The sequence below is a fragment of the Scyliorhinus canicula genome, chromosome 16, assembly GCF_902713615.1.
Source record: "Scyliorhinus canicula chromosome 16, sScyCan1.1, whole genome shotgun sequence".
Classification (NCBI taxonomy): Eukaryota; Metazoa; Chordata; class Chondrichthyes; order Carcharhiniformes; family Scyliorhinidae; genus Scyliorhinus; species Scyliorhinus canicula.
Window position 1 is genome coordinate 10,459,178 of NC_052161.1, and position 27,348 is coordinate 10,486,525.

At 44.4% G+C, this 27,348-nt stretch overlaps 1 protein-coding gene across 1 annotated transcript in view; it reads left to right on the forward strand.

Annotated features, from left to right (window-relative positions):
- Nucleotides 1-27,348, forward strand: part of got1 (glutamic-oxaloacetic transaminase 1, soluble) — a 57,793-nt gene that overhangs the window by 12,651 nt on the left and 17,794 nt on the right. The window contains exons 6-8 of the mRNA XM_038821175.1: nucleotides 7,098-7,248; nucleotides 23,720-23,885; nucleotides 26,511-26,653. Of these exons, the coding sequence (XP_038677103.1) occupies nucleotides 7,098-7,248; nucleotides 23,720-23,885; nucleotides 26,511-26,653 (460 nt within the window). The remainder of the gene's footprint in view (nucleotides 1-7,097; nucleotides 7,249-23,719; nucleotides 23,886-26,510; nucleotides 26,654-27,348) is intronic.

The following is a 27,348-nucleotide window of genomic DNA, read 5'->3' on the forward strand; positions in this document are numbered from 1 at the left end:
TATCTTTTAAGAAATGGGTGTTTATCAAATAGTGAATGTAGCTTTAAGAAATGGTGTTTTATCAGTGATGTCAGTGTGGGTGGAGCTGGGCTGTCTGTCAGGTTTAGTTTCGCTTTGAGGAAAAGCTTGGGTGTGTCTTTTTTTTTGGTTTTAGTGTTGGAGCCAGCCAAAGAAGATGTAATTTCAAACTCTCTGCAATCTAAAGACTACCTCTAGATCATTTGGTGAATTCAGAGTGATAACTGTTCTCAGTAGTGAATTTAAACCTAATTTGCTTCTGTTAAAAGGTTTTTGTTGTCTTATGGATGTTAAAAGGAAAATTTTAAGTATTACTTAGTGTTGTATTCTTTGGGGGTTGTATTTGAATTGATGGTTGCTAAGATGTTCACTATGTTTTAAAAAGGTTTACTGAGTTCATAGAATAAACAAAAATACTGTTGGATGTCTGCTGCACCACACCTGTAGAGTGGGCTGTGTGCTCCCCACACCACAATCTATTCAAAGTTGTGGGTCAGGTAAACTCCATGATACACTTTGGGGTTCTCTAACCCCTGGCCCATAACAAAATTGATACATGGCATTACTGTCTCAGGCTGAAAATTTTTTCAATGTATGTATTGTCTGATGTTCTTGTTTTTAATATCGTGCCTATGTGCTTCACACTGTATGGCAATGAAAATAAACACATTAATCATTTTAAAACTCAGTTACCCCCTCATTGAACAAAGTTTAACTTTTAGTAGAGTTTCTGTCAAAGATGGGAATAGGGAAGTTCTCCGATCAATTACTTGTGGTTTGCAGGCTTGATGAGAAGGCCACAGTTGGGGGTTGATTTGGGGTGGGGGAGAGGGGATCCACAAAATAACATGGGGTGCACAATGCAAAAGCATTCCTCCAATCTGCGCTAAATCTTGGAAGTGGGGTTAAAATTCAGAGAAGTAATAGCGAATTACTGCCCGAGCCACGTGCCAATTGGCATAGGGACAAGAAAATTAGGGAAGTAAACACGTGGCTAAGGGATTGGTGTGGGAAAGAGGGATTCCACTTCATGGGACATTGGCATCAGTTTTGGAACCGGGGGGATCTGTACCGTTGGGACGGTCTCCACCTGAACCGATCTGGAACCAGTGTTCTAGCAAAAAGGATAAATAGGGTGGTCAGTAGGACTTTAAACTTCTGAGTTGGGGGGAAGGGAAAGTGAAAGCGACAGGGAGCATGGAGTTAAATGGCAAGATACGCAGGAGGATAACATGTATTTCAGCTTCATGCAGACTAGGAATTCAACAAAAAGGAAGGATAACTTTGGACATCTTAGGACTTCCAATATCTGTAATGATAAGAAAGTTAGCATTAAGGTACTTTACCTGAATGCTCGTAGCATTTGTAACAAAGTAGACGAACTAATGGCACAGATCATCGTGAATGATTATGATGTGGTAGGCATCACAGAGACATGGCTGCAGGGGGTTCAGGACTGGCAGTTAAACATCCAAGGATATACAACCTATCGAAAAGACAGGGAGGTGGGCCGAGGGGGTGGGGTTGCCTTGTTAGTTAAGAACAAAATTAAATCTATGGCACTAAACGACATAGGGTCGGATGATGTGGAGTCTGTGTGGGTAGAATTGAGGAACCACAAAGGCAAAAAAACCATAATGGGAGTTATGTACAGACCTCCTAACAGTGGTCAGGACCAGGGGCGCAACATGTACCGGGAAATAGAAAAGGCATGTCAGAAAGGCAAGGTCACGGTGATCATGGGGGACTTCAATATGCAGGTGGATTGGGCAAATAACGTAGCCAGTGGATCCAAAGAAAAGGAATTCATGGAATGCTTACAAGATGGCTTTTTGGAACAGCTTGTCATGGAGCCCACAAGGGAGCAGGCTATTCTGGACCTAGTGCTATGTAATGAACCAGACTTTATAAAAGATCTTAAAGTAAGGGAACACTAGGAAGCAGCGATCATAATATGGTTGAGTTCAGTCTGCAGTTTGAAAGAGAGAAGGCAAAATCGGATGTAATGGTGTTACAGTTAAATAAAGGTAATTACGAGGGCATGAGAGAGGAACTGGCGAAAATTGACTGGAAGCAGACCCTAGTGGGGAAGACAGCAGAGCAAAAATGGCAGGAGTTTGTATGCATAATTGAGGACACTGTACAGAGGTTCATCCCCAAGAAAAGAAAGATTATCCGGGGAGGGATTAGACAGCCATGGCTGACAAAGGAGGTCAGGAAATGTATCAAAGAAAAAGAGAGATCCTATAAAGTGGCCAAAAGCACTGGGAAATCAGAAGATTGGGAAGGCTACAAAAACAAACAGGTTAACAAAGAGACAAATAAGGAAGGAGAGGATCAAATATGAAGGCAGGCTAGCCAGTAATATAAGAAATGATAGTAAAAGTTTCTTTCAATACATAAGAAACAAACGACAGGCCAAAGTAGACATTGGGCCAATTCAAACTGATTCCGGAAGGCTAGTGATGGGAGACGGGGAAATGGCTGGAGAACTTAAGTACTTTGCGTCTGTCTTCACAGTGGAAGACATGAGTAATATCCCAAAAATTATAGAGGGTCAGGGGGCTGAGTTGAGTATGGTTGCCATTACAAAAGAGATGGTGCTAAAAGGTCTTAAAATTGACAAATCTCCTGGCCCCGATGGGCTACACCCTAGAGTTCTGAGAGAGGTGGCTGAAGAAATAGCGGAAGCGTTGGTTGAGATCTTTCAAAAATCACTGGAGTCAGGGAAAGTCCCGGACGATTGGAAGATCGCTGTTGTAACCCCCTTGTTCAAGAAAGGATCAAGACAAAAGATGGAAAATTATAGGCCAATTAGCCTAACCTCGGTTGTTGGTAAAATTCTAGAATCGATCGTTAAGGATGAGATTTCTAAATTCTTGGAAGAGCAGGGTCGGATTAGAACAAGTCAACATGGATTTAGTAAGGGGAGGTCGTGCCTGACGAACCTGTTAGAATTCTTTGAGGAGGTGACAAGTAGGTTAGACCAGGGAAACCCAGTGGATGTGGTCTATCTGGATTTCCAAAAGGCCTTTGATAAGGTGCCACACAGGAGGCTGCTGAGTAAGGTGAGGGCCCATGGTGTTCGAGGTGAGCTACTGGCATGGGTTGAGGATTGGCTGTCTGACAGAAGGCAGAGAGTTGGGATAAAAGGTTCTTTTTCGGAATGGCAGCCGGTGACCATCGGTGTCCCACAGGGTTCAGTGTTGGGGCCACAGCTGTTCACCATATATATTAATGATCTGGATGAAGGGACTGGGGGCATTCTAGCGAAGTTTGCCGATGATACGAAGTTAGGTGGTCAGGCAGGTAGTGCTGAGGAAGTGGGGAGGCTGCAGAAGGATCTAGACAGTTTGGGAGAGTGGTGCAGGAAATGGCTGATGCAATTCAACGTGAGAAAATGTGAGGTCTTGCACTTTGGAAAAAAGAATCCAAGCATAGACTACTTTCTAAACGGTGAGAAAATTCATAATGCCAAAGTACAAAGGGATCTGGGAGTGCTAGTCGAGGATTCCCTAAAGGTAAACATGCAGGCTGAATCTGTGATTTAAGAAAGCGAATGCAATGTTGTCATTTATCTCAAGAGGGTTGGAATATAAAAGCAGCGATGTGCTATTGAGCCTTTATAAGGCTCTGGTTAGGCCCCATTTGGAGTACTGTGTCCAGTTTTGGGCCCCACATCTCAGGAAGGACATACTGGCACTGGAGCGTGTCCAGCAGAGATTCACACGGATGATCCCTGGAATGGCGGGTCTAACATATGATGAACGGCTGAGGATCCTGGGATTGTATTCATTGGAGTTTAGAAGGTTAAGGGGAGATCTAATAGAAACTTACAAGATAATACATGGCTTAGAAAGGGTGGACACAAAGAAACTGTTTCCGTTAGGCGAGGAGACGAGGACCCGTGGGCACAGCCTTAGAATTAGAGGGGGTAAATTCAGAACAGAAATGCGGAGACATTTCTTCAGCCAGAGAGTGGTGGGCCTGTGGAATTCATTGCCGAGGAGTGCAGTGGAGGCCGGGACGCTAAATGGCTTCAAGGCAGAGATAGATAAATTCTTGATGTCGTGAGGAATTAAGGGCTACGGGGAGAATGCTGGTAGGTGGAGTTGAAATGCCCATCAGCCATGATTGAATGGCGGAGTGGACTCGATGGGCCGAATGGCCTTACTTCCACTCCTATGTCTTATGGTCTTATGTTGATTGCTGTCTGATATTCTGCTTTGTGATTTCATTTTGTCTGTTCAGCAAACTGTGCAAGGTACAGCATGTGTAGATTGTTCATACAGCGAAGTCTGTACTTGCAGTATCTGATTCACAATAAAGATGTAATACATCCACTCTGTTGTCCATTTTTCTGCCAAGTGGAGTTATTGAATTTACAACATCCCTGTGTAGCAACTATGCATGTCTGGTAACCTCTCCCAGCACTACCTTTAGTGAACTGTACTGATGCTCGGATGTGGTCTTCAACTACCTTCACCGGGGAACTTTGGCATTATTTAACCACTCTTTTTAAAAAAAAAAATATATATATATATTTCTATTCAAGGCATTTTCATATAAACAAACCGAATCAGAAGAGCAACCAACATCCACTCCTCTCCTGATGTCAACCCCATCTAACCCATGGGGTCTTCCCCCGCCTCCACAAATTCAGAGATCAGCCCATTGATCTTCCTAAAAACGATTTGGGCATGAACATTGGGAGCAAACAGAAGTCTTGGTAGCACTGTCATTTTTACTGTCTGCACTCGCCCACCAGCAGCAGCACATCTGTCCTCCTCTCCACCAACCAAGCCAGGTACAGCTTGTGCAACAGCTCTGTTCACCTGGATGCCCAAGTACCTGCCTCCACCACCCTAAATGGCAATTCCCCATTTCTTTCCTGCCCTCTAGTGTCAATTGGGAACACATCACTTTTCCCATATTCAATTTGTCGCCCGAGAGCCGGCCAAACTCCCCTAGGATCCCATTGATGCTGCCCACCAGGTCTGAAATATACAGTAGGAAGTCATCCACATAAAATGAGACCCTATGGCCAATGCCCTAAGTGCCACTGCCAGTGACTGTTGCCAAGGTGGGGACAGCGGGCACCCCTGCTTCGTCCCCTGATGCAGCCCAGTACCCCAAACTCACTCTGTTCGTCTGCACACTCGCAACTATCGCTTTCTACAGCAGCCAATAATAATAATTTTTATTGTCACAAGTAGGTGTGCATTAACACTGCAATGGAGGTACTGTTAAAAGCCCTTGTCGCCACACTACAGCACCTGTTCGGGCGCACAGAGGGAGAGTTCAGAGTGTCCAATTCACCTAACAGCACGTCTTTCGGGACTTGTTGGAGGAAACCGGAGCACCCGGAGGAAACCCACTCAGACACGGAGAATGTGCAGACTCCACACAGACAGTGACCCAAGCCAGGAATCGAACCTGGGACCCTGGTGCTGTGAAGCCATAGTGCTAACCACTATGCTACCCACCAATCTACAGACCCACGTGTGAACCCAAAACGCCCCAGCACCTCTAATGGATATGGCCACTCCACCATTCGCCTTCTCCACAAATTCATACACTGCCCCTCTAGCTGTCTGCAGATGCCCCACTGCCTTCACCGTCAAAACTAGCCCAAACGTCATCCTGTAGCCACTGCTTCTCCTTCAACAGTCCTGCATCCAGTGCCTCAGAGTATCTCCTGTCCACCTTCAAAATCTCGTCTGCCAATCTAGCCCTCTCCTCCTGCTCCGTTTTCACCCTGTGTGCCCAGGTTGATATAAATGCCCCATACTATCTCATTGCCTCCCATGATGCAGTGACCGTGCCCTGATGTATGATCATATTAAAGTTGCCCCCCCTCCCCACAATCTTCATGTCCAGCCCCAAATGGAACACTTGCACCAGTCATCCTTTTTTCAACCTCGTCTGGTCCCCCGATTTTCACGTGTGTTTCCTGCAACAAAAAAAAGCTACGCCTGCCTTCAAACTCAGATGCATGAACACATGCAACCATTTAACTGGCCCATTCAATCCCCCTCGCGTTCCACATGACCAGCCTTGTCAGGGGGGGGGCTCCACATGACCCTATAAGCCCACCCTCGGATGTCCACTGTTAGTGATCTCTTCCCAACTGCATCACACCCATGTGAGCAAACCTCCGACCCTCGTGGCAACCTCCCAGCTGACTCACATTAACTGGCCTGTCTCCTCCCCCCCCCCCCCCCCCCCCCAATCCTTGCCGCGTACACAGTGGCCTCTGCTCCTTCAATGCCTTCGGGCATCCCGACCACCCTTGAAGTTTTACCTTCTGGAGTGATTCTCCAGGTCCTCTGTCTTCTCCCTTAGCCTTTTCTTTTTTTTTTGGTCTCCCATTCCCACCTCAACCACCAACAAGGCCAACTGCTCCTCGTGCTCCCCCACTTTCTAAATCGTCTGATCTTGGGACTCCAACCTCTGCTCCACTCGCTCAATCCCAGATCTCCGCGGTTCCACCACTTTGTCTCGGTCTTTCAGGGCCGCTTTCCTCTGCTGCCGAAACTTCTCATTCAAGAACTCCTCCAACTGCTCCGTTGACCACAGGATGGGCAGCACAGACCCCATGTCCGTTGCCATCTTTGCCTGTGGTGCACCACAAAGACTTCCTCCAGTAGTTCTTTCTTCCTTGCACCACGCCTTGTCTGTGAATCCATCCACCAGCCACACAAGAGACGTATTACCTTCCCCAGTCACTCCTGTACCTTTTGCCCTCCAATACTTTGCCCTGTGGGAGGGGAAAGGACTTAAAAAGATCCGCCTTGAGCGGAAGTCACCAAATGTGCGACCACTCACTCCATGGCCACCACTAGAAGTCGTCTTCACCACAATTTGAGTGCGAGTTGTTTGTTGAGGACTCGATCTACATTTGTCCCTTTAGAACTGTGTAGGAATGAAGAGCAGACTAAAAATGTAGGTGAAGTTGCTGAAAATAGTGGGAAAATGTAGAGGAGTGCAATTCAACTGTTCAGCTAGAAGTAATCCTTTTCAGTTTTGCTTTGTTTGTGTGTTGTATCCTCACGCCTGTATTTTCTGTCCATTTGCAGCGAAGATCGCTTTTCCCTTTCTTTGATTCAGCTTATCAGGGCTTTGCATCTGGAGACTTGGATAGAGATGCCTGGGCTATTCGTTACTTTGTGAGCCAGGGCTTCGAACTCTTCTGTGCACAGTCCTTTTCTAAGAATTTTGGACTATACAGTAAGTAATAGTTTATTTCTAAATTTTAAAATGTAGCAGGAGCTAAGCACAGTGAAGGAAGCAAAATGACAAACTAGCAACAATATCTACTGAGATCCTGAATAATCCCAAGTGGGTGAAAGTCTGCAACCCATTCGACAGCCCTTGAATAGATGAAGAACAAATGGGGTCTGAACATAAATGCATATATTCTGCCACAGACTAATAAAAGGTGACAGTTCCAAATAGGTTGACCTCTCTGGGGAAAGTCCTGAATAAACGCTTATTAACTATAAAAACAAGAGTGTAGCAGGACACAGGCCTGCAACTGAAGCTGTGGGTGTGCCCAGTTGTAAATTTTAATTGTGTTTGATAAATGCTTGGGTTAGTTGGTTTCATTTTGCCTCCTTTAAGCAGATTGAACTTTGCTTTATGGAAGTTGGTTCTGGCTGCACCCTCTTGTGATATGGACCAGTTTCTACATCATCATATGTCACCCCTGATGGACCGTGTCAAGTCTAAAGGCAGAGAAGATTGGTTTAAATAGTCAGACAGCTTTATGCTGCAGCAAGGTTAAACAAAGAAACAGGAATGAGCAGAGTCTATAAAGCTTGTATTCACAGAATGACACAAAATTATATGAAGTCATGCCTTGATCTGCAGATGGTAGTTTGTTCTCAGAACACTAGTGGCTGCCATGTAATAATCTTTATTATTGTCACAAGGAGGCTTACGTTAACACTGCAATGAAGTTACTGTGGAAAGTCCCTAGTTGCTGCTACACTCTGGCGCCTGTTCGGGTCCAAATTGCCTAACAGCCCGTCTTTCAGGACTTGTGGGAAGACGCCCACGCAGACACGGACAGACAGTGACCCAAGCCGGGAATCGAACCTGGAACCCTGGCGCTGTGAAGCAAATTTCTTTCTCCTTGCTGTTCTTCACATCTACCCATTCCCTCTCTCTTGCCAAAATATATTAAACAAATTCAATGCAAAAGAAGTATGCAGTCCCCTCACCCCCTACCCCTTTTTTTTGCAGCTAGCTCCTCCATTTTGCTCGAGAGGATTATGATGACTACTTCTTTCCTCGCTCCTCTTCCTTTGTGCATTTCTAGTACCCAAACTCATTTTTCCCAATTGAGGGGAAATTTAGTGTTGCCAATCCACCTACCTTGCAGGGTTGTGGGGGTTGAACTCGCGCAGACACGAGGAGAATATGCAAACTCCACACTGACAGTGGCCCAGAGCTGGGATCGAACCTGCACTTCGGCACCGTGAGGCAGCAGTGCTAACTACTGTGCCACCATGCTGTTCTCTTTGTGCATTTCTAATTAAGAAAATGCTGTGCTCGGTTCAGCCTCCAGTCAGCACAAACTTCCGAACAGCACTGTGGGTGCACCTACGCCATACAATCTGCTGCAGTTCACCACCACCACCATCTTGACATTTTAGGATCAGCAACTAATGCTGGGTTCGCCAGCAATAACACAGCATGAATGAAACTTTGACATCTGCCTCTCACTTCAGGTTATGTGATTGTTCATAAACCAGGCACTTGAGCTGCTGTCAGGGACAGGGTGGTCGGCAAGAAATGTTTGAGTGGCATAGCGGTTAGCACTCCTGCCTCATGGGGCCAAGGACACTGGCTTGATCCCGGCCCCAGGTCTCTGACCCTGTGGAGTTTGCACATTCTCCCCATGTCTGTGTGGGTCTCGCCCCCACAACCCAAAGATGTGCAGAGTAGATGGATTGGCCACATTAAATTGTCCCTTAATTGGGGGGAAAAAAAGAATTGAGTACTTAAATTTATAAAGAAATGTGGCTCAGATGAGGTATTGCTGATCACTGACTGTTTTTTAAAACATTTTTCAAAATTATGAATGCTTCAAGTCCCTTAAGGCTACTTCAGAATTCAGGTATTTATATCAAGTATACAAAGAATTAGGCATTGATTTCTCCTGGGGCAGAGAGTTCAGAGGCCAACAATCCTCTGTCACTGAGATAGGCATCCGAATGGGCCTTGCACCGTTTACATTTCTGAGCCTAATTTAAATAATCCAGGACAGTTTCTGGGCAGAAATGATGGCGGGAAGGAAATTGGGAGGCCTCGAGTTTTGCGCTCCCAAGAAAACAGTCCTCTGCATCAGCTTGCGCTGGGGAAGTGCTCGTGCACCTCTGATGCCAGAACCAAGCAGAAGACCAAGCAAGAGCTGGGAAGGCTCTGGATTCCTTGAGGGGCCTGGACCCAGCAAACCTACTCCAGGTGGTGTAGTTGTGGTGATGTTACTGGACTAGTAATCCAGGGGACATGGGTTTGAATCCTACCCCGGCAGCTGGTGGAATTTATATTCAATTAATAAAACTGGGATTAAAAGATAGCCCTGGTAATGGTGACCATACAACCATTGTCAATTGTCTTAAAAAACCCACCTGGTTCACAAATGTCCTTTTAGGGAAGGAAATCTTCCACTCTTACCTGGTCTGGCCTACATGTGACTCCAGACCCACCGGCAATGTGGTTGACTCGTAAATGCCCTAACAAGCCACTCACTTGTATCAGAATTGCTGTAAAATCTACAAAGAGCAATGAAACTGGCAACGACCTAGGCAACAGCAACCCCAACCTCCTCGACTTTGCAAAGACCCCCTCACAAACTCTGGCTTGTGCTAAAATTGGATGAGGTGTCTTATGGATTAGTCAAGCAACAGCCTGACATTGTCATGCTCACAAAATCATACTTTATAGTCAATGTCTCAGAAAACACCATTACCATCCCAGAGGTGGTGGAACAGTGATAATCAATCGGGAGGGAGTTGCCCTGGGAGTTCTCTATCTCCTCAGTCATGAACCTGTACTCCTGTTGCACACCACCTGGAGGAAGCCCTGAAGATGGCAAGGATGCAAAATATATTCTGGTTGGGAGACTTCAGTGTCAATCACCAAGAGTGGCTCAGTAGCACTGCTATTGACTGAGCTGGCCATATTTGGTCGACTGGGTGGTGAGGGAAAAACCTACTTTACCTTGTGTGCAGATGTGCCTACCCATGACTGAATCGGTAGATGTTACCACTACATATTCCTTGCGTAGCCAAAGTCACGTCTTCACATTGAGATACCCTCCATGTGTTGTGGCGCTGTTCTCATGCTAAATGGAATAGACTTCGGACAGATATAGCAACTATAATCTGGGCATCTATGTGGGCATCAGCAGCAGTAGAAATGGATACAACAACAATTTGTAGCCTCATGACCCGGCATATCCCCCACTCTACCATTACCATCAAACTAGGGATCATCCTGGTTCAATGAAGAGTGCAGGAGAGCATGCCAGGAACATCAGCAGGCGTACCAAAAAATGCGGTGTCAAGCTTCTAACCTCAATGATGGAGCATCATCAGCCAATTTGATACACTGCAGATAACATCACTAAACAGTTTGAAGGCACTGGGTATTGCAAAGTTAGCATATTAGATGGTTAGCAGTTTCAAATTCCTTGGGGTGCACATCACCAAAAATCTGTCCTGGTCCACTCGTGTCGATGCTATCACCAAGAAAGCACAACAGCGCCTATACTTCCTCAGGAAACTAAGGAAATTCGGCATGTCCACATTAACCCGTACCAACTTTTACAGATGCACCATAGAAAGCATCCTATCTGGCTGCATCACAGCCTGGTATGGCAACTGCTCGGCCCAGGAGGAGTCGTGAATACCGCCCAGTCCATTGCACGAACCTGCCTCCCATCCATGGATTCCATCTACACCTCCCGCTGCCTGGGGAAAGCGGGCAGCATAATCAAGGATCCCTCCCACCCGGCTTACTCACTTTTCCAACTTCTTCCATCGGGCAGGAGATACAGAAGTCTGAGAACACGCACGAACAGACTCAAAAACAGCTTCTTTCCGACTGTCACCAGACTCCTAAATGACCCTCTTATTGACTGTCCTCATTAACACTACTGTATGCTTCATCCGATGCCAATGCTTACGTAGTTATCTTGTGTTGCCCTATTATGTATTTTCTTATTTTGTTTAATTCCCTTTCCTTCCCATGTACTGAATGATCTGTTGAGCTGCTTGCAGAAAAATACTTTTCACTGTACCTCGGTACACGTGACAATAAACAAATCCAATCCAAAGGCTATGTGCTCCAGGACTAGCTGTATCCTGAGCCAAGCTGTTCCAGTATAGCCACATCACTGGCATCTGCCTGGCAATGTGGAAAATTTCCCAGCTATGTCCTGTACACAAAACACAGGACAAATTTGACCAGGTCAGATATTGCCCCATCAGTCTATTCTCAATCTTCAGCAAAAGGTTGGAAAGTGTCGTCAACAGTGCTATCAAGCAGTGCATACTCAGCAATAACCTGCTCCTGATGCTCCACTTAGGTTCCACCAGGGTCACTCTGCTCCTGTTCTCATTGCAGCCGTGGTTCAAATATGGACAAAAGAGCTAAATTCCAGAGGTGAGTGTGACTGCTCTTGAGATCAAGGCAGCATTTTCTTTCGAGTATGGCATCAAGGAGCCCTAATAACTGGAGTCAATGGCAGGGGACGGGATTCTATGCTGTTTGAACTCATACATGGCACCATTTGCAACTCTGCAGATATCAAAGCAGTCTGAGGCCATATGCAGCAAGAGCTGGGCAACATTCAAGCTTGGACAGATAAGTGGCAAGTAAAAGTCATGCCACAAGTGGCAGGTGATGATTATATCCAACCAGAGAGAATCCAACCATCTCCCCATAATACTGAATCCCCCATTATCAACATCCTGGGGGTTGCTATTGACCAGAAATTGAACTGGACTACCAGTATAAATACCGTGGTTACAAGAGAAGCCACAGGCTGGGAATTCACCTCTTGACTCCCCAAAGCCTGTCCACTATCTACAAGGCACAAGTCAGGAGTGTGATGAAATATTCACCACTTGCCTGGATGACTGCAGCTCCCACAACATTCTAAGCTCAACACCAACTGGGACACAGCAGCCTGCTTTCAGCAACCGCCTTCAACATTCATTCATTTCACCACCAATGCACAGTGGCAGCAGTGTGTATCATCTGTAAGATGCACTTTCCAAACCAGTGACCTTACCAACCAGAATGACCAGGGCAGCAGATTCAAATTCCCTTCCAAGCCTGATTTGGTATTACTTTGCTGTGACTGTCAAAATCCTGGGTCTCCCTCCCTAACAGCACTATGGGTGTACCTACACCACATGGATGATAACATTTCAAGGCGAGAGCCACCACCTTCTTGAGGGCAAGTGTAAGGATGGGTGTAATGCTGGCCAAGCTAGCAACGCCCACATCCTAAATAATTTGTAGGCTTTTTAACAATCTTACTACTTTCCTCGGTGATGCATTTCCTTATAGCAGTAGGACATTTGCCAGCTCTTGCTGCATATGGCCTCAGACTGCTTTGATATCTGCAGAGTTGCAAATGGTGCCATGTATGAGTTCAAACAGCGTAGAATCCTGTCCCCTGCCATTTACTCCAGTTGTTAGGGCTCCTTGATGCCATACTAGTACCAGAGATGAAGGACTTCAGTTCATTATTAAGACTGGTGAAACTGGGACTGTTCTTCAGAGCAGAGAAGGTAATGGGAGATTTAGTAGAGGTGTTCAAAATTATGAAGGGTTTTGATGGGGTTAATTGGGTGGGGTGGTGGTGTAAGTTGAAAAAGAGAACTGGATAAATACTTGAAAGGGAAAAGGTTGCAGGGGAGAGCAGTGGAGTGGGACAAATTGAAGCTGCCACAGGCATGATGGGCCGATTTGGCTGTCTTATGCAGTGTATAATTCTATGAATTGTCTCCATCAGCAGTGTGTCTGCAGTACTGCTATAAATCCAGAAGGTGGCAGACAGTGAGTGCAAGTGGAGCGGTGGGGGTAATACTACAGATATGTAATAATTTACACCTGTTTGTTTCCTAAAATAGATCAAAGCTTTTGCTCGGGGGCATGTGATATTCAGAAAAATGTGCTTTGATTTTGTTCCATTAGGTCCTGAAGAAGCAACTGGTGTTTTTTTTTTTTAAATTATGGAACTTTTTTTCCCCCCGAAGAGTCTGTAATTGTGCATCAGGCTGCATACCATTATAAACTCATTTTAACATTTTACTCTGCTATGATTAGGGGTATTGGAGTTTCTGCTTTGGGAGCAATCAAAAATTGTGCCCAAAGTGCACTTTAAATTGCACAAGTTGGGTTGGGCTTCAATTTTTCACTAAAATTAATTTGTCTAATCAAAAGCGTAACATTTTCCATAGACCACAATAGGGCAGTGTAATAGATTGTAATTGTTTTTTTTTTTTACACTTGTAGTTGCTGATATATAAGTGTGGAACCTATTGCAGTTTAGTAACCAAAATTATCCCATGAGTAACCCCATTTAAAATAATTGAAAAGAACTTTTTCAAAAGAGCAGATCATTGAACAGTTTCATTCCAGACCGTGCTCAGCTGTTCAGAGTTTGAGCGTTAAAATTCCGTTTGAAAATTGATCAGTTCACAGAATAGAAATAGATGGGCGCAGTATTGAAAAAGCAATCTTCAAATCATTGCATAAACGTTACATTTGTACATTAAAAGGTTTGAAATCTATATTCTGTTGGATTATGATCTTTCATAAAAAGTTAGACTTCATTTAACACAAATTTCCCACGAATACTGAATTAGTCTTGGGTTGTGTCAGCTTTTTATGCTACGTTGTGGTAAGCACCTTTTTAAGTTCAGTGGATTGCTGATGTCTGTGTGGAGTTTGCACATTCTCCCCGAGTCTGCGTGGGTTTCAGCCCCACAACCCTAAGATGTGCAGGTTAGGTGGATCAGCCATACTAAATTGCCCCTTATTGGGGGGAAAAAATTGGGTACTCGTATTAAAAAAAAAAATTTAAAAAAAGCTTTTGTTATATTCGCCTTTAATATATGAAACATCCAAAGGCACTTCATTGGACGGTAATGAAACTAATTTGATGCCGAACCACATTGTGACAGATTGGTCAAAGAGGTATGTTTTTAATGAGTGGCTTAAAAGTGGAAAGGGAGACAGAGCATTTTAGTGAGTGAATTCCAGTGCTTTTAGTAGCTTTAGTAAGGATCAAACCCGGGTTCTCAGTGCCGTAAGCATCAGTGCTAACCACTCTGCCGCCCTAACTACAAGTTGTTACACTGAAGAGTTGGGTTCTCTGAACAGCAAGACACAGCCACCAATGCGATCCTCAAGAGGCCCGAATTAGATGAGGATATACATCTAGGGAAGGCTGTGGGCTGGAGGAGGTTCTAGAGTTATGCAGGAGACAATGGAGGAGTTTGAAAATAAGAATGTGAATTTTAAAATCAAGGCATCGCTTAACTAAAAGCCAATCCAGGTTAATGAGCACCGGGGTGAATGGGACTCAACGATGTTTAGAAGATGAGCAGTAGTGTTTTGGTGAGCTCTAGTCATATAGGATTGAAACTATTCTTCCACCATTCTCTTTGTCCCCGTTGACTGAATGAACCCACTCCGCTCTGATTCTTCGCCCAGAGTGAAAGGAAAGGAAGAATTGGATTTTACATCGCACTGTATCACTTTTTGTTCGGCTGTTGAGGAGGGCGTGTGGCAGCCATTTTGAGCAGTGCAATGCCACAAAACAGCAATTGGATAAATGACCCATGAAGTTTAATTTTGGTATATTGGTTAAGGGTGAGATATTGGTCAGGACAATCTGTAAGCCTTGTAATCAGAAGTGGCATTTTAATACCAACATTTGGGACAATCTAAATATCCATTTGGATGTTCTTGGCCACAGTTGAATGGCTCTACATGCTTTAGAAAATGAGTGTGTGCTCTTGAGATCCAGCTGTTCTTGTCCTTTTATTTTCTTTTGAACATTCTGTGTGATTTTACATCTGCTTGTCATTCCAAAGCTGCACTACATACTTGATCAGACGTAGTTCAGTAGGAATCTTGGCTGCAGCTTAAAAATTCCGAAATTTGTAAATTAAAATCCATTGCATTCCAAGTCAACCCAACAAAACAACTTTTGGGGGATGAGATTTCAGTTTTTAAACCTGGAACAGTGATGTTCACAGTGAGTTTGATACACATCCCATTAATGAATAAATGGTCACCCAAGGCTTAAGGGACTGACTGGTCTCTTCCTGTTCCTATCTAGCTCTGGTCACTAGGGGATCCTGTTATACACCTTGGCTATGTAATGGGAGGCATAAGTATCAGGTGGCATGTTCTTAACCCTAACTACAAAATTCTCAGACTGTTAGGGGAGTGGTCAGTAATGGTGTATGTTAAAGTAGCTAAGGCAGAACCTAACTTGCAATGTAGATCTCAAAAAGGAGTTGCTCAATATTATTCACTCTTTAACCAACTAAATCTTGCAGATTTTCTTCAAATAAAAAGGCACTTTTTTCAGTATCAGTGATGATCAGACCTCTTGCAAACTCATCCAGCTCAGTACGCAAGAATAAATAAAGAGACAGCCAAAAATGATTCAATTAAATATAAACAAAAGATGCTGGAACTACAATAAACAGGGCAGAGTGAAAGAGAAGGGAATAGGTTTAGGGTTAAAATGATGATTTAAAAGGAAACTGTATCTTCACTATAAACGGTATTGAGAGTTGTAAGAAATATTTACTTTTTCTTGGGTTGAGAAAAGTGGTCTAATTAAACATGGTACAGATATTTCAATGAAGGGCTTCGGTGATATATTTTGTGTTTTCAAGTGGGGAGGGGAGCATGGAAACAAAATAATACATAGACTGATTCTCCCCCCCCCCCCCCCCCCCCCCCCCCCCGTAACTCCTCGCAACATTTATTTAATCTTCTCCAGATATAAGAAGGACATCAAATTTTCAAACCAGGATGCAGCACTGGGTGGCTTGGGAGATTTCCAGGTTAATAAAATCCTCCAGTGAATTTTTTTGGTCTGGATATTTTTAATATCTCAAAGATTAGAATTGCATCAAAGACACAAATGTTTGTAGTTTGCTTTTCCTTTTAATCCGATGGGAATTCTTTCCTCGGGAGGCCCTTTGTTCCCTTTCAGATTCAGTCATTCTAATATTCTTCTGGCCGGATTGCCATTCTCCACTTTTCCATTCAAAGTTCTGCAGCCGCTATCCTAGTCCACACACTTGCCCATCACCCTCTATTCTTCTCTCTGCTTTCTTACATTGATTCCCAGTTCAATCAACCTGAGATTCAAAATTCTCATCCTGTTAAATGCCTTTGTGGCCTCAGCCCTCTCACATCTCTGTGAAATTTCTCTGGCTGTAGGCGCATTCCTCCCACACACTCAAACACACTCTCCTTCTGACTGTAGAATCCATTAGTTAGTAGACCTTCAGCAGTTGGTGTACCTTCAGCTACTTTAGTCTGTCCTCTGGAAATTCCTTCTGCTTTGCTATCCTGCCATCACCCTCCTTAAAGCTTGCCTTTGTGACCAACCTTGGTTTACTCACCAGATCTTTCCTTTAGCTAGGGGTCTATGTTTTCATGCTTCTGAAATGCTGCCTAGGATTTTTTTTCTACTAAAGGTAGGTTTATTCTTTCATGAAATATGAGCAGTTTTGGCAAGGCCATCATTTACTTGGTATTAAAGATTAATTGTCACTTTTAAAAAATAAATTTAGAATACCCAATTATTTTTTTTCCAATTAAGGCACAATTTAGCGTGGCCAATCCACCTATCCTGCACATCTTTGGGTTGCAGGGGATGAAACCCACGCAGACACAGGGAGACTATACAAACTCCACATACAGTGGGATGGATTCAAACCCCGGTCCTCAGTGCTGTAGGCAGCAGTGCTAACCACTGTGCCACCCTAAAGATTAGTTGTCACAGCAGTATTCATAACATTAATGATTCTGTTATTAAATAAAATGTACAGTGAATGTCCTGCATTAACATTTATATCTCAATCTTTGTGGAAATTAGTGGTGGCACAGTGGTTAGCACTGCTGCCTCACGGCGCCAAGGTCCCAGGTTTGATCCCAGCTCTGGGTCACTGTCCATGTGGAATTTGCACATTCTTCCCCTGTTTCTGTGGGTTTTGTCCCCACAACCGCATTAGGGAACTGGAGTTGGATGAACTTCGGATCATTCGGGATGCAGAGGTGGTCACAGATAGTAGCTTCAGGGATGTAGTTACTCCGAAGAATCAAGATAGATGGGTGACAGTGAGAGGGGCTGGGAGGAAGCAGTCAGTGCAGGGATCCTCTGTGGTCATTCCCCTCAGTAACAAGTATACCGTTTTGGATACTGTTGAGGGGGATGACCTACCCAGGGGTAAGCCATGGTGAATGGATCTCCAGCACTGAGTCCGTCCCTGTGGCTCAGAAGGGAAGGAGGGAGAGCAGGAGAGCAATAATTATTGGGGACTCGATAGTTAGAGGGACAGATAGACGGTTCAGTGGCAGCGAAAGATACTCACGGATGGTATGTTGCCTCCCGGGTGCCAGGGCCCTTGACATCTCGGACCGTGTTTTCAAAATCCTTAAGGGAGAACAGTCACAAGTCGTGGTGCACATCGGTACCAATTACCTAGGTAAGAGAAGGGATGGGGATTTAAAACAGGAATTTAGGGAGCTAGGGTGGAAGCTGAGAGCCAGGACATGTTGTCATCTCTGGTTTGTTGCCGATGCCACGTGCTAGTGAGGTGAGGAACAGGGAGAGAGTGCAGATAAACACGTGGCTGCAGGGATGGTGTAGGAGGGAGGGTTTCAGGTACGTGGATAATTGGAGCACAATATGGGGAAGACGGGGCCTGTACAGACAGGACGGTTTGCACCTGAACCAGAGGGGCACCAATATCCTGGGAGGGAAATTTACCACGGCTCTTTGGGGGGGGTTTAAACTAATTTGTCGGGGATGGGAAAACGAGCTCTAGTCCAGAAGCCAGTTTTGAGAGTAGTGAGGTACTGAGGAGGGTATCAAGGTCGCAGGAGTTTACCGGCAGGCAGAAAGATGGGTTGAAGTGTGTCTACTTCAATGCAAGGAGCATCCGGAATAAGGTAGGTGAATTTGGAGCGTGATTGGTACTTGGGACTAGGATGTGGCCATTACGGAGACATGGTTAAAACAGGGACAGGAATGGTTATTGGAAGTTCTGGGATATAGATGTTTCAGTAAGAGTAGGGAAGATGGTAAAAGAGGTAGAGGAGTAGCATTATTAATCAAGGATAATTTAACGGCTGCAGAAAGGCAGTTCGAAGGGGATCTGCCTACTAAGGTAATATGGGCCAAAGTTAGAAATGGGAAAGGAGCGGTCACATTGTTAGGAGTTTTCTATAGGCCCCCAAATAGTAATAGAGATGTGGATGAAGAAATTGCAAAGCAGACTATGGATAGGTGTGGAGGTCTCAGGGTAGTTGTCATGGGTGACTTGAACTTTGCAAATATTGATTGGAACCTCTATAGATCGAACAGTTTGGATGGGGCAGTTTTTGTACAATGTGTGCAGGAGGGTTTCCTGACACAATATGTGGATAGGCTGACAAAGTGGGGGGGGGGGGGGGGGGGGGGCCACATTGGATTTGGTGCTGGGTAATTAACCGGGCCAAGTGTTAGATTTGTTTGTGGGAGAGCACTTTGGAGATAGTGACCACAATTCGGTGTCTTTCACTATTGCAATGGAGAGGGATAGGCCCATACGGCAGGGCAAAGTTTATAATTGGGGGAGGGGTCATTATGATGCGATTAGGCAAGAATTAGGGAGCATAAGATGGGAACAGAAGCTGTCAGGGAAAGGCACAAATGAAAAGTGGAGCTTGTTCAAGGAACAAATACTGCGTGTCCTTGATGGGTAAGTCCCTGTCAGGCGGGGAGGAAATGGCCTAGTGAGGGAACCATGGTTCACAAAAGAGGTTGAATGTCTTGTCAAGAGGAAAAAGGAAGAGTATGTAAGGATTATAAAACAAGATTCAGTTGGGTCGCTTGAGGGTTACAAGGTAGCAAGGAATGAGCAAAAAAAAAGGGCTTAGTAGAGCTAGGAGGGGGCATGAGAAGTCCTTGGCGGCTCGGATCAGGGAAAACCCCAAGGCTTTTTACTCTTATGTGAGAAATAAAAGAATGACCAGGGTGAGGGTAGGGCCGGTCAAGGGCAGTAGTGGGAACTTGTGCTTGGAGTCAGAAGAAATAGGAGAGGTGTTGAATGAATACTTTTCTTCCGTGTTCACCAAGGAGAGGGGCCATGTTTTTGAGGATGTGTGTGATACAGGCAGGTAGGCTGGAGTAGGTAGATGTTCTGAGGAAGGATGTATCAGCAATTTTGAAAAGCCTGAGGGTCGACAAGTCCCCTGGGCCAGATGGGATATATCCAAGAATTATTTGGGAGGCAACGGATGAGATTGCAGAGCCTTTGGCTTTGATCTTTGCGTCCTCATTGTCCATGGGGATAGTGCCTGAGGACTGGAGAGTGGCAAATGTTGTTCCTCTGTTCAAGAAAGGGAATAGGAATGACCCTGGTAATTATAGGCCAGTTAGTCTTTCTTCGGTGGTCGGTAAGTTAATGGAAAAGGTCCTGAAGGATAGGATTTGTGACCATTTAGAAAGACACCGCTTAATCCGGGATAGTCAACACGGATTCGTGAAGGGTAAGTCTTGCATCACAAATTTGATTGAATTCTTTGAAGAGGTAACGACGTGTGTAGATGAAGGTAAAGCAGTTGATGTCGTATACATGGGTTTTAGTAAGGCGTTTGATGTTTCCCCATGGTCGTCTCATGAAGAAAGTAAGGAGGTGTGGGATAGAGAGAAATTTGGCCAATTGGATAAGTAACTGGCTATCACATAGAAGACCGAGGGTGGTGGTGGATGGAAAATTTTCAGACTAGAGACCAGTTACCAGCGGTGTACCACAGTGATCAGTGCTGGGTCCTCTGCTATTTCTGATTTTTATCAATGACTTAGAGGAGGGGACTGAAGGGTGGGTCAGTAAATTTGTTGATGATACCAAGATTGGTGGAGTAGTGGATGAGGTGGAGGGCTGTTGTAGGCTGCAAAGAGACATTGATAGGATGCAGAGCTGGGCCGAAAAATGGCAAATGGAGTTTCACCCTGATAAGTGCGAGGTGATTCATTTTGGTAGGAAAAATTTGAATGTGGATTACAGGGTGAACGGCAGGGTTCTGAGGAATGTGTAGGAACAGAGAGATCTTGGGGTTCATGTCCACAGATCTCTGAAGGTTGCCACTCAAGTGGATAGAGCCGTGAAGAAGGCTTAGTGTGTTAGCGTTTATTAACGGGGCTTGAGTTTAAGAGCCGCGGGGTTATGCTGCAACTATACATGACCCTGGTGAGACCACATTTGGAGTATTGTGTGCAGTTCTGGTCACCTCACTTTAGGAAGGATGTGGAAGCATTGGAAAGGGTGCAAAGGAGATTTACCAGGATGCTGCCTGGTTTGCAGGATAGGTCTTATGAGGAAAGGTTGAGGGAGCTAGGGCTTTTCTCTTTGGAGGGGAGGAGGATGCGAAGCGACTTAATAGAGGTTTATAAGATAATGAGGGGGATAGATCGTTCAGAGACTATTTCCTCGAGTGGATGTAGCTGTTACAAGGGGGCATAACTATAAGATTCCGGGTGGGAGATATAGGAGGGATGTCCGAGGTAGGTTCTTTACTCTGAGAGTGGTTAGGGTGTGGAATGGATTGCCTGCTGTGATAGTGGAGTCGGACACTTTGGGAACTTTCAAGCCGTTATTGGATAGGCACATGGAGCACACCACAATGACAGGGAGTGGGACAGCTTGATCTTCGTTTCGGACAATGCTCGGCACATCATCGAGGGCCGAAGGGCCTGTTCTGTGCTGTACTGTTCTATGTTCTATGAAATTATAGGGTGGTGGGCCTTGCGTCAGTGTTGGGGAAATTATTGCAGAGGATTGTTCAAGACAGAATTTAATTCAATTTGGAAGCAAATTGGCGTATTAGAGCGATGCAGCATGGTTTTGCGCAGGGAAGGTTGTGTCTCACTAACCTGATCATGTTGAGGAAATTCCGAAGATGATTGAAGGTAGGGCAGTAGCTGTTGTCTGCATGGACTTCAGTAAGGCCTTTGACAAGGTGAAGTCACACTGGATCAGAGGTGAGCTGGCAAGATGGATACAGGGCTGACTCAGTCATAGAAGACAGGGTAGCAGTGGAAGGGTGCTTTTCTGAATGGAGTGCTGTGACTAGTGGTGTTCTGCTGGGATCAGTGCTGGGGCCTTTGCTGTTTGTAGTACATATAAATGATATGGAGGAAAATGTAACTGGTCTGATTAACGTTTGCAGACGACTCAAGGTTGGTGGAATTGCAGATAGTGATGAGGACTGTCCGGTTATAGATCGGTTGGAGATTTTGGCAGAGAGATGGCAGATGGAGTTTAATCTGGGCAAATGTGAGGTAATGCATTTTGGAAGGTCTAATAGAGGTGGGAAATATGCAGTAAATGGCAGAACACAGTATTGGCAGGCAGAGGCATCTGGGTGTACAGGTCCACAGGTCACTGAATGTGGTAATGCAGTGGAGAAGGTAGTCGAGGCATATGGCATGCTTGCCTTAATCGACCAGGGCATTGAGTATAAAAACTGGCAAGTCATGCTGCAGTTTTATAGAACCATAGTTAGGCCACACTTGGAATATGGTGTTCAATTCTGGGTGCCACAATACCAGAAGGATGTGGTGGTTTTGGAGAGGGTACAGAAGACGTTTACCAGGATGTTGCCGAGAGGTTGGATAAACTCTGTTTGTTCTCGCTGGAATGAATGAGGTTGAGGGACGACCTGATAGAAGTGTACAAAATTATGACAGGCGTGGACAAAATTGATAGTCAGAAGCTTTTTCCTAGGGCGGAAGAGTCGAGCACTATGTGACATCAGTTTATGGTGTGAGGAACAAAGTTTAGAGGAGACGTGCGATGAGGTTTTTTTTTATACAGGGTCATGGATGCCTGGACCTCGCTGCCGGAGGAGGTGGGTGGAAGCAGGTATGATGGTGATGTTTAAGGGGGTCTTGACAAATACATGAATAGGATGGGAATAGAGGGATACGGACCTCGGACGTGTAGAAGCTTTTAGGAGACGGGCAGCATGGTCGTCGCAGGCTTGGAGGGCCGAAGGACTTGTTCCTGTGCTGTACTTTTCTTCTTTGTTCATCCAGAACTGATGTAAAATGGCTTATGTTTAAGCTACATGTTGATTTTTAAAAACTTAATTGTTTTCAAATCCCACCATTGCCCTGCCAGTCCCTATCTCTGTAATCTCCTCCAGCCCTACAATTCCCAAAGTTATCTGTTCTCTAATTTTTGTTTCCTGAGCAATTTTAATCATTCCACTATTGTTGGCTATGCCTTCAGTTGTCGAGGCCCTGAGCTTGAGAATTCGCTCCCTGAACGTTTCGACTTCTACTGCTCCTTTTTTTTTTAAGATGCGCATTTGAAGTGTTCTTGGCCAAGCTTTCGGTCACCTGCTCTTAAATATCATTTTGGCTCAGTTTATAATTTTGATTCCTGTGTAACACCGTGGGACATTATTAAAGATGCTATATAAATCTAAGTTGCTTTGCATTATTTGTAAACCCAACTTTGTTAATGGTACCTTAACTCTGTTTTATGAATTACATCTTCAGTCGAGCAATTGATAATAAAACTGCTAATTTTTTTCGACAAAGTAATGTTTACATGTTTGAGCAACTGAGTTCCTTTTTGGATCCATAAGGTTACCTAAATCAGCAGTAATTGTCTATAAGGTGATCAAGATATACAAGATGATCAGAGGATTAGATAGGGTGGACAGTGAGAGCCTTTTTCCTCGGATGGTGATGTCTAGCACGAGGGGACATAGCTTTAAATTGAGGGGAGATAGATATAGGACAGATGTCAGAGGTAGGTTCTTTACTCAGAGTAGTAAGGGCGTGGAATGCCCTGTCTGCAACAGTAGTGGACTCTCCAACACTAAACGCATTCAAATGGTCATTGGATAGGCATATGGACGATAAGGGAATAGTGTAGAAGGGCTTTAGAGGGGTTTCACAGGTCGGCGCAACATCGAGGGCCGAAGGGCCTGTACTGCGCTGTTATGTTCTATGTTAAACCCAAAATATGTGCAGGCTAGGTGGATTGGCCACGCTAAACTGCCCCTTAATTGGAAAAATGAATTGGGTACTCCATTTTCAAACGAATGCAAAATTAGTGTTGGATTTAAATATTTGCTCAAGAGGAAACATGGTTTTATTCTGTGGGGTTGCTCAGAGTCAGCTCACTAACTCTGACATTTAGTGCTGGTTTATCACCATCACAGAATCTTGAACATCATTGTGCATGCTTGCCCATTTTATTCTGATGTGTGTATTTAGTAATAGGCTGAAGAAATTATGAAATGCATTCAAGGAAAAGCTTCTGGAAGCGGGATTATCTTAACTCCCAGTAAATTTGCCTTGGACACCAGAATCTTGTATTTCACAATGATCCATTTCTTTCCTTTTCCCTTTCCCCGTGTTTAGATGAACGAGTTGGGAATCTGTGTATTGTGACTAAGGATGAAGACAATGTGACCAAGATTCGCTCCCAAATGGAGAAGATAGCCCGTACTATATGGTCGAACCCGCCAGCTCACGGGGCTCGTATTGTAGCCATGACGCTTGGTAACCCACAACTCTATACAGAGTGGTGAGATGTTGTTGATTTGAGAAATGTTTTAAAGATGCACTCTGACATACTGCTGCTTAATCCTCCTTGAGCAAAAAAAAAGCACCTGCGGTTTTTAAATGAAAATTTAAGCCTAAAATTATATTTTCAATTCTTTAAATGTGTTTCTGACTGATGGGACAGAGTGGACACAACCATGACGCAAGAGTTGGAAGTGGTTACCAAAATCTTACTTCAAATGATGGATTTTGCGATAGATTCTAAAGGTGCAGTAAGGTCGAGTGTAGAATGTTCATGGTTTTAAAAACAAAAAAATGAATTTTATATACTTGAGTCAACCCTTGAGTGCTGGAATTACTCAGCAGGTCTAGCAGCACCTGTGAAGAGAGAAACAAAGTTAACGTTTCAAGTCTAATATGAGTCTTCAGAACTGGGAATTCTAACCCTTCTCTTTGTACACGTGTCCCATTTATATTGGCAAGGGTACCCTTGAGGGAGAGTTAATTGAATGTATGAGAGATTGAGCTAATAGTTAAGGATCCTCTAAGATCGAATTCAAAATTTAGTTTGAGGGTGAGAAACGGGAGTCACACACGTTCCAGAGCTGAGCATAGGCACAAGGTCAGAAATGGCCCTGGTGGACTGGGCAGGAAGAATAAAAGGTAGGACAGTTGATGAGCAGTGGCAGTTGTTAGAGATATTCAATTCCTCCAAAACAAAATATATTCCAGAAAGGAAGTTTGCAAGAGGTGGAAAAAATCCATGGCTAAGCAAGGAAGTTAAAGATAACAAAGACGAAAACTAAGGCATGCCATATTGCAAAGGCCAGTGACCGGCTGGAAGATTGGAAAAACTTTGAATTAGTTAAAAAAAAGTAAAAATAAGAGCAATGGAACGTGATGAAAGAAAGCTAGTGCAAAATATAAAAAAAGTTAGCAAAAGCATCTATAAGTAAATAAAAAAGAAAAGGGAGTAGCTAAAGTGAATATTGGTTCCTTGGAGGATGAGGACCGGGAGTTAATAATGGAGAACACACAAATGGCAGAGACGCTAATTGTATTTTGCCTCAGTTTTCATGTGGAGGACACTCGTACCATCCCAATAGTAACAACAGGTAATGCAGAGGTAATAGAAAGAGAGGAACTGGGTGGCACAGTGGTTAACACTGCTGCCTACAGCGCTGAGGTCCTGGGTTCGACTGAGCCCCAGGTCACTGTCCGTGTGGAGTTTGCACAGTCTCCCCATGTCTGCATGGGTTTCACCCCCGCAACCCAAAGAGGTGCAGGTTAGGTGGATTGGCCACCTAACAAGCACGTCTTTTCAAGTCCCTACCCCAGAGTGCAGTGGATGCCAGGACAGTGAGTAAATTTGAGGAGATAGACAGATTTCTAATTAGTAATGGGTTCAAGGGTTATGGAGGATGGGTAGGAAAGTGGAGTTTAGGCCGAGATGAAATCAGCCATGATCATATTGAATGGCGAAGCAGGATTGAGGGGCTGAATGGCCGAGTGGCCTAATCCCATGTTTCAGTAAACTCTACGATAGGTTGTTTGCAGGATATCTAATCCGTAATCGGTACGGAGCTTCCAGCTGTGCCACTTCGTGCGCTCAATTTAAAAACGAGATTGGCTTTTTAAAAAATTGAGAATGAAAGAATCAAGACAGAAAGATGGTTGAACCTCTTCCCGCTGTCTCCAGTTTTGCTCCCCCCTCCTAGCATGATGTACGTTGCCCTGATGTTTTTGAATGTGCTGCCTTATATACTGCATTCTGATTAACATTTATCAGTGCCAGTGCAGCAGCTTTGCTTAATTACTTTTACAACAATGTAGATTTCTACCAGGTGTTTTTTTAATACATCATCCTCTACTGCTTTACAGTTATATATTTGTGCCATACTTTGATTTTGCTTTTGCTGTTTCCTTTGATTTCCCACCAGGCCCTTTGAATCTTTAATGTTAAGTTGGTTCTCTGAGGCATGTCCTCAAACAAATTCATAGAGTCATAGAATTTACAATGTAGAAGGAGGCCATTCGACGACCCATCGAGTCTGCACCGGCCCTTGGAAAGAGCATCCTACTTAATCACACGCCTCCGCCCTATCCTCGTAACCCCTCCGAACCTTTTTTGGACACTAAGGGGCAATTTAGCACAGCCAATCCACCTAACTTGCACATCTTTGGACTGCTTGCATTAATTTCCTTACTTTGCCTACCATTGGTATTTTTCTGTCCCAGCTCCATCATTGCACACACAGTAGCTTGTCGACCTCCCTTAAAAACTGGTTGCCTCTTTTCTCATTTTATTGCAGCCAAGTGTGCGCTCCACTGGTACATTAACACCCTGGTGAGATTTGTAACGTATGGGTCCTATTACCAAGATTTGCCCTTGCAGGCACCTACTAACTGGTGCGCAGTTCCAGCTAATATTCACTGGTGCATTTCACCAAGTGCACCTACTGAAGATAGAGCAGAGATCAATGTAGGAATACCAATGTCAAATCTAGCACTTGTATCCGCCAGAGTTAAAATCCGCTTGCCCTGCTCAGCGCAAATTATAAATCAAACCTTGAACTTTCCGAGCTCATTATCGCATCAGACAGCTCAATGTCCACTAATCCACTGTAGTAATTTCACCCCACTCCAGGAAAGGTAATGTGAAGACCATGGCTGACCGTGTGTTACTGATGAGAGCGCAACTGAAGGAGAAATTGGAGAAGCTGGGAACACCTGGCACTTGGGACCACCTCACCCAGCAGATTGGAATGTTTAGCTTCACAGGACTTAACCGTATGTATCTAGACTAATGGAAGCCTGCTTGTTGTGTGATCGCGGACTCTTGAGGTTACAGACATGTCTGCGTTTTGTGGGGTCTAACCAGCAGCACTTTCCAAAGATTTAACCAGCAGTGTTGAAATGCTCTGATGTTGTGCTGCAGCTTAAGGAGAATGTTTACAATAGGAATACTAAAAGAAAGAAAAGAAGTAGAACCTCATACAAGGTCCATCTGTTTTGGACAAATTTATGTATAGATTTATATTGAAAAGATCAAACTGATTTCACATTTGCAAATAGGCATTAAAGAGTAAGTCATTATGCCAACTACTTAAAAAAAAATAAATAATAATAATTTTAATGAGGTATTTTTCGGCATTGGAAACAGTCGAATTACAGAGTAGAATTATAGAATGAGAAAACAAAAGGGCTGTACAGTAAACAAAGTACATAGTGCAATTTCTGTAGCCCGCCCCACCCAGATCTGTCTAAATGAACCCACCCCGACCATTAATTCTCCGCAAAGAAGTCAACTAATGGTTGCCACCTCCAGGTGAACCCTAACAATGACCCTCTCCAGGCAAACTTGATTTTCTCTAGGCCCAGGGAACTCGCCATGTCTGATAGCCAGGCTTCTGACTTTGGAGGCTTTGAGTCCCTCCAAGCTAGAGGTATCCGTCTCCGGGCTACCAGAGATGCAAAGACCAAGA